The sequence below is a fragment of the Perna viridis genome, chromosome 13 (assembly GCF_037379345.1).
Source record: "Perna viridis isolate PV_CMFRI_1.1 ecotype Kerala chromosome 13, ASM3737934v1, whole genome shotgun sequence".
Classification (NCBI taxonomy): Eukaryota; Metazoa; Mollusca; class Bivalvia; order Mytilida; family Mytilidae; genus Perna; species Perna viridis.
The window spans coordinates 27,510,837-27,521,271 of NC_142457.1; the positions used below are offsets into that span (position 1 = coordinate 27,510,837).

At 33.5% G+C, this 10,435-nt stretch overlaps 1 protein-coding gene across 1 annotated transcript; it reads left to right on the forward strand.

Moving 5' to 3' along the window:
- The first annotated feature begins 519 nt into the window (after window positions 1-519).
- Window positions 520-8,644, forward strand: LOC148600176 (uncharacterized). The gene is made up of 7 exons (XM_088559344.1): window positions 520-558; window positions 2,335-2,532; window positions 2,968-3,096; window positions 4,450-4,557; window positions 5,869-6,087; window positions 6,760-6,907; window positions 7,910-8,644. The coding sequence occupies exons 2-7, from the start codon at window positions 2,342-2,344 to the stop codon at window positions 7,967-7,969; spliced, it is 855 nt and encodes a 284-aa protein (XP_088415470.1). The 5' UTR covers window positions 520-558; window positions 2,335-2,341; the 3' UTR covers window positions 7,970-8,644.
- The last annotated feature ends 1,791 nt before the right edge of the window (window positions 8,645-10,435 follow it).

The following is a 10,435-nucleotide window of genomic DNA, read 5'->3' on the forward strand; positions in this document are numbered from 1 at the left end:
GACACTCCTCCTCTAAATATTTAGAAATAATCAAGTACATTTGAATTGATGTTTTGTGTGAATATACACATGTACATGTCGGACTGTATATTTGATAGTGGTAGCAAACCCCAGTGATTTATTCTAGCTTAGCAGTCCGTTAATTTATTTTTATTTGTTTTATTTATTTATTTTTGCTTGTTTTGTTTTTGTTATGTTTTTGTTCTAAATGTAGCTGTGCCGAACGGTTAGTGAACAGGAATTTGATTTAAATTTTCACGAAAATAATCTACCGTAAATATTTCATAGACTCCCTACAATTACATGTACATGTAAGCCCCTCTTTGATTATGTATGACACAGAAAATCTATGTAATTATTGCCTCTAATCTCTGATAACTCAATAATTAATATATTTGCTATCAGAGGAATAAATGCAATCGAAAACTTTTTTCATTTTTAGTATAAAGAGAGGGACTTGAACTTATATAGCTCCAGTAATCTAGTTAATAAGCCAGGGGAGATAACTGTTTTTTTTCTATTTATATTACACTAAATGTGAAAGTAGAATGCAGAAAAGTACGTACTAATCTTTTTACCTACTTATACTATAGGTCTTGCTTGAAATGCAGACATGTACATGTATAGCACACAACCAATTAACTGCATGTTTTTGTTGTGTGAATGTTCGCATATTCATCAATATACATGCATACAGTCCTTACATAATTACACTGGCAAAGAAAGGGGTGGTAGAGTGGGACAGTTTGTAGGCGCGAATGGCAACTAAAGTAGTCTCTATTAACTTGGGGCCCACGGATAGACAGTATGCCCCAATAAAGGCCTCAGTAACAAAATGAATAACTTAATCATTTTTTTTTTATTTTAACAAACCCTTATAAGAGGAAGGGTGTTGAAAAGCAAATGCTTTTGTATACACAATGTCATTATCCCACACTAAGTACATTTTTTGTCATGGCCGGATCTAGTTACTTCGAAAAGGGGATAACAGCCGAGGTTCCTAAGAAAAAGGGGATGTTAGGACATTAGTTGCCAGTTTTTTTTTTGTCAATTTTACACATGAAAATGACAAATTACCCATTGAAAAGGGGTGTCAACAACCTGCACCCTCTCTGAATCCGCCACTGCTCAGTGCATAAGAGACTTTTATGCAAATTTATTTGTACAATGAAACAAATTTGCTATAAGTGGCACAAAAACCTCGTAAAATTGCCATTTACAAACTGGACACATGTACAATGTAGCCTAGAAGCACAGCTTTAAATGTAGACTATTGATATAATTAAAATGGGTAGAAAATGACAGGAAACTTTTTATCTGGGAGTAGTCCCAGTTTTTGTACACCATGCAATGATCATTGGAGGGTATATATTTAAGGTCCGTCTATCCTCTTTTTCCTGTTAAACAACTCCCCTTGAACTACTTACTGGTAACATAATTTTACGAACAATGACAAAATATATGTACATGTATGTACATTAAGTTGTACATTGTAGTGGTATATTTAGTTGTGATTTCTCAAATTGTGTCGGAGTTACATGGACATATATGTCCACATTGAAATAAGTTTCCATAAGTACGTGGCTGGGGCATATGGTCATGACAACTTCTCTCCAAAAACTTAACTGAATTACATGAAAACGTGTATGTGGTAACTTAAAGACACAATATGTACATGTACAATAGTTATGCATTTCACCAAATTCTAGATTCCTCAAATTATGTGGAAGATATGAACTTTGTTTCCTGAAAATGGACTTATTAAAACATCTTTTTGGTGAAATTCCTCTCACTATATTTGTATTTATTCACAGTGTCTTCAACCTTAATTTTATACATGTTCCTCATTTAAATGTACATGTAGGAGGATGTCCATTTCATATCATTAATGCATCCTTTCTCAAAGTTGGATGTTGGTCTTTGGTTAACTGCAACGGTTAAAGAGAAAACAATTTCATAGAAAGAATTGAAACTCATTGAAAAGGGGAGATAACTGTTATTTTTTGTTCAAAATTTAGTTGCTTTGTTATGGAACTTTAAAATCGTTTTCGAGGTATCCAATGTGCATTAAAAATCTTTTTATTATTTGACATACATATGATATAGAAATTACATTGAAAAAAATCATTGGGATAAAATTTACCATGCGCAAACCATATCAGAGGATCTGCCCGATTTTAACATGGACAGTATATCAATTTGGGGGCATGGGGTATTTGAGAATGATCAGTAAACTTGGCATGTTATTGTATCGATACTGTATCGAAAAGTGATTTTTAAAATGAAAACATGTATTTGTTTTAAATAATAGCATACGCATGCATACTCTTGCAGTCTTTTGATGGCCAGTAAAATGGTAGCCATAGCAACCAGTATATCCTCTCGAGTTGTCCTAAATGATGGAGTTTCTATGCCGTTGTTCGGTCTTGGTGTTTACATGTCATCCACGGGTAAAGGAGGAGGTGCCGAGACTAGTGTACAGTACGCCATTTCTAAAGGGTATAGGTTGATTGACACCGCTGAATTCTATGGGTAATACAACATACATGTATATTGCATATGTTCTTTTTCATACTACGGAACAATTCATGGGTTTATCTGGGTATTTTGGGAAATGCCTTATTCTGATATTAAGGGGTATTCTGGTATGATTCGACCAACTTCCCATTTTGGTGTCAAAATTAGAGGTAAAATAAGAGTAAAATTTTGGGAATATTGCATGATTCTGATTATCATGGTTTCATATTACTATTGTGAAGCAAGTTTTTTTTCAAGAGAAATATACACGATTGGTGCAAAATTGCTTTATTTGTTCATAAAAGTTGATTATATTGGTAAAAGTCAAGAACCAGAGATATGATCAGCATTTTTTCATTAAATACTTGAACATGCGTACAAAACTCGCCTTTCAAGACTTAAGACTTCGAGTGAAGATTAATTCACTTATAATTGATTTTTTATTTTCAGTAACGAAGCAGACGTTGGGAGGGGTATAAAATCATCAGGATTGAAAAGAGAAGATATTTTTGTTGTTACGAAACTCTGGGATAATGGTTATAGTAGATGTAAAAAGGTCTTTACTCAAAGCCTTAGGAAGTAAGATGTTGAATAAATGTTGACAAAAGGTAAAAACTCAAAATCGCGAACCTTTATGTATGTACATGTATGTACATACTTGTAAAGTTCAGTGAATTCAGAAAGTTAATTAAAGTACATGTGTTAGTTACAAACAACTTTTAGACATTGGTTTAGAATCTTCTATGTCCATACGTCGAATTAACGGACTATCGGACTGTCGAATTACTGAACTTTTGGACTAGAGAGGCGTCCGACTTACGAGCGGACTCTGTGACAAATACTATATACAATTGTACATGTATATGCCTTTTAATGTTATGTGTATCGGTAATGGTACATGTAATTTGATTCATTTTTTGTGCGGTTTGGTTTGCAGTCACGAATGAAATTAAAGCAAAATTCATTTTCGACAAATAGAGCTGTTCATGCCAGTAAGCATTGTAGCAGGAACGGTCTCTAAACCGCAAACAGAAATTAATACAAGCAAATATTGATTATTGTATGTAAAATTATAATAATACTTACTGTTGTATCATAAAACACGAACTGCATTCTAAGCTTTACAACATGAAAGTCATTCTGATAGGCAAAAATATATTTGCAACCTAAAATTAAACATTTGTTCCAACCCCAGTAACAATAGATCTCATAAACTCCGACTCTTTGTGTACATGTATATGTAGGTGAAACACGTGGTACAGTACATTCAACAGTCTCCTCCGTAGACCTAATAACTGCCTCCTGCATTACATATCACTCCGCATGCTTATTATTATCTTTGCTTTACACGAAATGTTTTGTTTTCCACAATTAAAGCTTTAACACTACATTGCACTGTTCCAAGGATCTCTTTTCAATGTGCAACACTAATTTGCAAAAAAATGATCTGGGTTTAGTTCTGAACATGGCAGTGGTGTAAATTAGAAGATTGAAAATAGCAAATATACATACATGTACACTACATATACAAATATGTATGCACAAGAGGAAGAATTTTTAAGAGATTAATAGGTTTGAGTAAGTAATGTTCATACCTTAAACTAGATAAAAAGAAAAGACGCATTTTTGGATTTTGAGGAAGTACAAATGTATAACCTAAATCACTTTCTCCAAAAGGTTTTAAACAAGTGAAAACACACTTTGCCCAATTGTAATGCTCATCTGAAAATCAATTGGTCATTCTTTGATATTTTTTGTAGACAGTTCTGGTTTTAATGGGATATCTTAAGCTGAAATTTGATACATGATTGCACATGCCCCTCTCTGATCCCAATGACTGCATCTCTGTATATGTCAGCATAGTATTGGGAGTGAAATGTTATAAACCAGTACGTGGTCGTTTTTGTCTAGATATTGTCGCATATTTTACAGGTTGGACATTGGTCATGTTGACTTGTATTTGATACACTCACCATTCAGTGGAAAGATAGTAGAGACATACAAAGCAATGTTGGAACTTAAAGACCAGGGTTTGATAAGGTATGAAGCACTTTGCCGAGCCATCTCTTACTTCTGTCCGTTTGTGCGTTCCTTCATTGTCTTATCAAATCAAACTGGACACTTCCGTTTCTTTGGGCATGGTTTCAATAAAATCCACAATATGGGTTAACGTTGTTTATGTACCCCCGAGCGAAGTTCGTCTCGTTCGTTAATTCCTTCAGTTCTTACTTATTGAAATTTGATTAAATACCGACAAAAAAGTACCGAAACGTCAGCAGTGTGATGATTCGAATACGTCATTATCCAAAAACATGGCCTAAACATGAATACATGAAACAAAGACGTTTAGATAAAACAATACAGCGAACTGGAAAAATAAAAAACTTGAAAACTAAAGATAAAGGAAACAGGGCTTCACACAAAAAAAACTAAGGCACTAGCAAAAAACCGAGAGTGGCATCAGGTGCTCCGGAAGGATAGACATGTCCTGCTCCGCCAGCGACACCCGCCGTATTGCAAGTTGGTACAATCCGGTAATAATCTAGCAGCAATAATACACTTTAGTGTGCCTTAGTTGTATTTCTATAGAAAGAAATGAAACAGAAAGATAATTAATTGAAGGTAATTACTTGAAACATAGTATGAAACTTCTGAATCAGTTTGATTGTTTTAACCAGGTAGTGTAAGTAACTTAAATTCTTCTCCAACAAAGCATGAAAGGTGAAATTTCATTTGAATTACGTCATAAATTTTATTCGGTTTCAGGAGGTAGACCTGGAGTATGGGACACAACTCTTACAAATCATTCGGGCGTTTGATTTCATTTTTGATTTCAACGTTTGAACTCAGCATTTTACATCAATCTCATGGAACAATCAAAGTAACTTGGAATGTTTTTATTCTGTTTCAAATGAAAGCTTGATAGATTTTGGTGAAATTGAATATAATACAAACATATCACTGATTTCAAGAGTTATGTCCCTTACCCTAGGTCTATCCTCCTTAATTCATGCCACTACTGACCTCTTCAAATCCTCTAAGTTATTTGTAAGATTACATTCTTTTTTTCCATTTTCACAAGTATATTCGACATTTGTATTTGAATGAAGACAACTGCATTTCATTCCAGATTTGTCGATATTAATCCTGACTTGATGGTCGCAATATCAAAACCGGTTTCCTTGATGCGTCGCCCTTAATATCAATTTGCGACCATCAAATTCACGATTGACGCTTCCAAACTAAAAATAATAATGGTTTCTTCTGAAAGAACCGTTTAAATTCAAACATTTAATTTAGATTTGTAAATGTAGTTTAAGTGAACTTGACAAAAAAAACTGTCCATCTTAGGTCGGTAGGCGTTTCAAACTTTGGTGTTCAACATTTGGAGGGACTGAAGAACGCTGGTCTACCAAAACCATCTGTTAACCAGATAGAACTTCACCCTTGGCAACAGAAGGTTGAAATTGTCCAGTACTGTAGACAAAATGACATCGCAGTGATGGGTTATTCACCGCTCGCAAAGGGAACACGTTTTGGTGACCAAATGGTACAAGATATTGCTAAGAGGTTTGTTTCCATTACTGTTTCGGACATTGATCATCTAAGTAAATATAGTGTAGACTATTTATGACTGTTTCAACGGGAGGTTGTTTCTTAACATCAACATAGGTCACGGCACATTTTCTTTTCGAGGTGGGAAGGGGATGGAATTTTGAGTGCAAGTGCGCAAATAATAACATTTTTTTTTCATCAGCGCTAGAGTTAAAATTTTTATTTGAAAATCTACATTATTAAGTAATGGGATGGGGTGATTGAATCATAATATTTTTTTTATGTCCATGGCTGAATACAAAGGTTTTTTTCCAAAAATTGGGACTGCTTAATTGTTTTTCAAAAAACATACACAGCCCACTCCTCGAAGTCAGATCGTTGTAACATGCGATAAAATGAGATTGTGAATTCTAACTCACTATAGATCAAAGTAAAATGATTAATTATTACTGCTGAATGAATGAAAAAGTGGAATTCAAGAAATTGGAAATCCTCTTCTGAAATGTCACAGTATAATTGTTTCTGCCATAAGTGGTTCAAATAGTATTCAAAATTTAAGAAAACAAATCATCTAATTTGTTTTATTTACAATCTGACCGATTCTTACATGAACATTTTCATGTAGATTTTACTTTAATATTCTATTTTGTCCATTTTTTGAAAAGTTTCTTCTTTTTCACATTGCAGAATCCAGAAAACAGAAGCACAAGTCATGATCAGGTGGAGTGTTCAGAACGGATACATTACTATACCGAAATCCAGCAATAACCACAGAATTGACGAAAATATGAATGTTTTTGATTGGTCCTTGTCAGAGGAAGACATGGAAACATTGGTTAGTAAAATAAATTCTGACATGCGTTGATGTATGTCGTTTAAGGAGGTAGACCTGGGGTAAGAGACATAACTCTAAAAATCAATGATACGTTTGTATGATATTCAATTTCACCAAAGTCAATCAAGCTTTCATTTGAAACAGAATGAAATCAATCCAGGTTACTTTGATGCTAACATGATACATGTGTATTGATGTAATATGCTGAATACAAACGTTCCAGTGAATTGTAAGCGTTGTGTCCCTTACCTCAGGTCTATCTCCTTAGGAATAGTTTTTTTTTGTTAAACTGGGAACGATCAACCACAGAAGGTTACACAGTTTTCTGGGTTTATTCAGTTCATGTATGCTGGTAGTTGTTTTTGTTTCAATTAGTTGAGATTAGTTAAACCATAGTCTTTTTTTTTTAATATACAATATTTATAGGAATAGACTACGGAGGAAGCAAGGCACAATTATGTAAACGCTTTACCAGGGCTAGGTTTCATAAAAAATATTTCAAGTTGAAAATTTCCTCAAATCTTCAATTTCAAGCGATCTGATTGGTTAAAATTTATGCTGAGGAAGGATTTTAGGAAAGATGAAATTTGAGATGTTTTTTGAAACCCCACCGGTAACTTTCATTGTAAGTACACTAGATTTTCACTTATACAAATGTAGCTGATAATAGAAAAAACTTGTGCAACAGATGACGAGACTTGGTTAAAAAGTAAGACAACTTAGAAGTAATGATTCATTTGGTCTCGTGATAGCGTGTTTGAATCGAGTGAAGGAAGTCGTTCGAGTCATACCAAAGACTTCAAAATTGGCAGCTATTTCTCTGCCAAACGCACAATAAATCTGAGAAAGAGTGAAAATTAACAATCACAGTTACTTTTTTATTTCTTTTTCTGCCTCTTTCCGAAGTATTTCATTTTGTATTGTTTATATTCACTATATATTTTGACTATTGAAATTTTAAAGTCATTAATACAATGTATTCTTTTTTTTTATTACTTGTAGAATTCATTTCCGGATCATTCTTGTACCTGGAATCCTACATCACTACCATGGAGTGGATAAATTAGTTATCATCTACAAATCTATTTAATCAATGTGTTTTGATCACTTAAGTACTATTTTGTGTAAGAATCGGGCAATGAGTGGCACATCATTTTCCCCAATTTAGTCATTTTGGCCTAAAACAGTGCATCTAGAAAACAACCAAAAGCTATTTAAGTTTATTCTGAAGCATCTATAATGTAGATGTTTTTTGACCGCGCTTATGTAGAGAAAGAGTGCGGGAAAATTTTCCCGCCATTTTTCCGTAGTGCATTTCAACTAAATTCAACCTACATATCAATATCTTGAAAAGAGAAATTTTACAAACACTTTGATAGATCATGAATTTCTTGTGGTTATTAAGTGCAATTAATTGGTGAATGCAATAAAATCTCTGCGTTTTTTTATTCATGTGCCACACGTGCACTGTATATACATTTGCCCGAATTTTAGACGGAGAAGTACTTAATAGAATAATAAGAAGCAAGAAATTTAACAACTACATATTTGTGGTTTTGATTGGTCTAAACGTAAGCCCCGGTATACGGGATTATCCATGTTAGCCATTGCAATCAGTTGTTGGCGTCGTCTTCGTATACATTTCTGAAAAAAAACCTTCTTTGAGTTCTAGTATTTCTTTTTACTCATTACCCAAAGATGGAAAAAGATTGAACGAGAGTAAAATTAACAAGAATATCTTGTTCTGTGTGTTCATCTGTATGCTCATCGATTGTATAATGCCTTTAATACCCATCTTAGAGTTGTGGGCCTTGAAAGAGTAATCAAAGGAACCCAGATTATAGCGGAAATCAAAAGAATGTAATCCAGCGACAAAGACCAGACATGGAAAACACTCACATAACAAATAACATAAAATAACCAAGATAATACGTGAGTAATTGAGTGTCCCCTAATATTATATGTTCTGCACGTGTTCTTAAAATACGGGGTTCCATTTTACATACGCTGAGTTGTATATGCTTAATTTTTTTTCATAACTTATCCGAGTTTAAAATTTTAAATCTGTATCATTCCAAGTGTTGTCAAAAGTGTTATCAAAACACTAGATTTATATAAAAAATCAGGAGAAAAAAAAACTTATAGAATATAATACTACAATATGACTTTTTTTAATGAGGTAGACGTAGGGTAAGGGACATAACTCTTACAAATCATTGGAACGTTTTTATTCAGCATTTTACATCAATCTCATTTAAGCATCAACGTAACTAGGATTGATTTCACTCTGTTTCAATTGAAAGTTAAAAGGCTTCAGTGAAATTGAATATGATACAAACATATCACTGATTTAAAGAGTTATGTCCCATACCCTAGGTCTACATGCACCTCCTTAAATTAGATGGTGTCTTTTTCATTCTAGACGCGCAGTTCGAGATTTATATGAAAAGCATTTTACACGTTGCCATACCATAAGTCTTACATGTACTAATGGATTAGTAAATATGTTTAACGATACGATAAAGAGTAATCAAGGGACCAAGATTCAAGCAGAAATCAATGCAATATAATCCAAAAATAAAGACCAAACAGTGAAAACAGGCACATCCAACAAATAACATGATATAATCAAGACTGCACGTACAAAAAAAACAAAAGCAAGTAAGCAAATCGGATTTCACCAAAACCTGGGAGCATAGACTAGGAAGGGTAAGCATCCTCTACTTTTTTGGAAACACCCGTCGAGTTGCTCATAAAATGTCAAGTACTGGGTGCACGAAGGGAAATATGAGGGAAAAACATTAAGATGACAAGCTAAAAAAAAAAAAAACCAAAAAAAAAAAAAACGCAAAGGATAAAAAAATACAAAGAATATTTGATTTCGGTTAGTAGAAAAGCAATATTTTACTGACATATAGAAGTTGAATCATTCAAGGTTGTAATTAAATTTCCGGACGTACGGATTAAAAGTAGATTAAATGCACTTTTTATTAAAACTAATCTAAACAAACACGTCAGTCTATATCTTATTACGGATGAACTCTTTGAACGAAATCGCTTGTATCCGTATCATTATACATCTCTGACCGTAGAATTTAACATACATGCATTTTGCTTCTTTTGTAGCCAATATTGCAGTTTATGTACAATGTATATAGTTTTATTGTTTGCTGTCTTAAAATTTTATTTTAACATGTAATTGCATTTTATTTCAAATGAAAGCTTGATAAACGTTGGTGAAATTGAATATGACACAAACATATCACTGATTTCAAGCGTTATGTCCCTTACCCTTGTTCTACCTCCATAAATACATGTTTTTTACTGATATCCTCTCGCATTTTTTTAAACGTGTACATAATATTTCAAAACAATTTTTCCTTTTTCCGACGCAGTCGATATACTGTAGTTTCGCTTTTTACCCTTTGACCTTAAAGATGCTCTTCCGTGGAAACGCTAGTCACCTGATCGCAATCTGTTTCCCGATTGGCCAAATACTGATAACTTCGCCGCGTTCGAAAAAAAAAC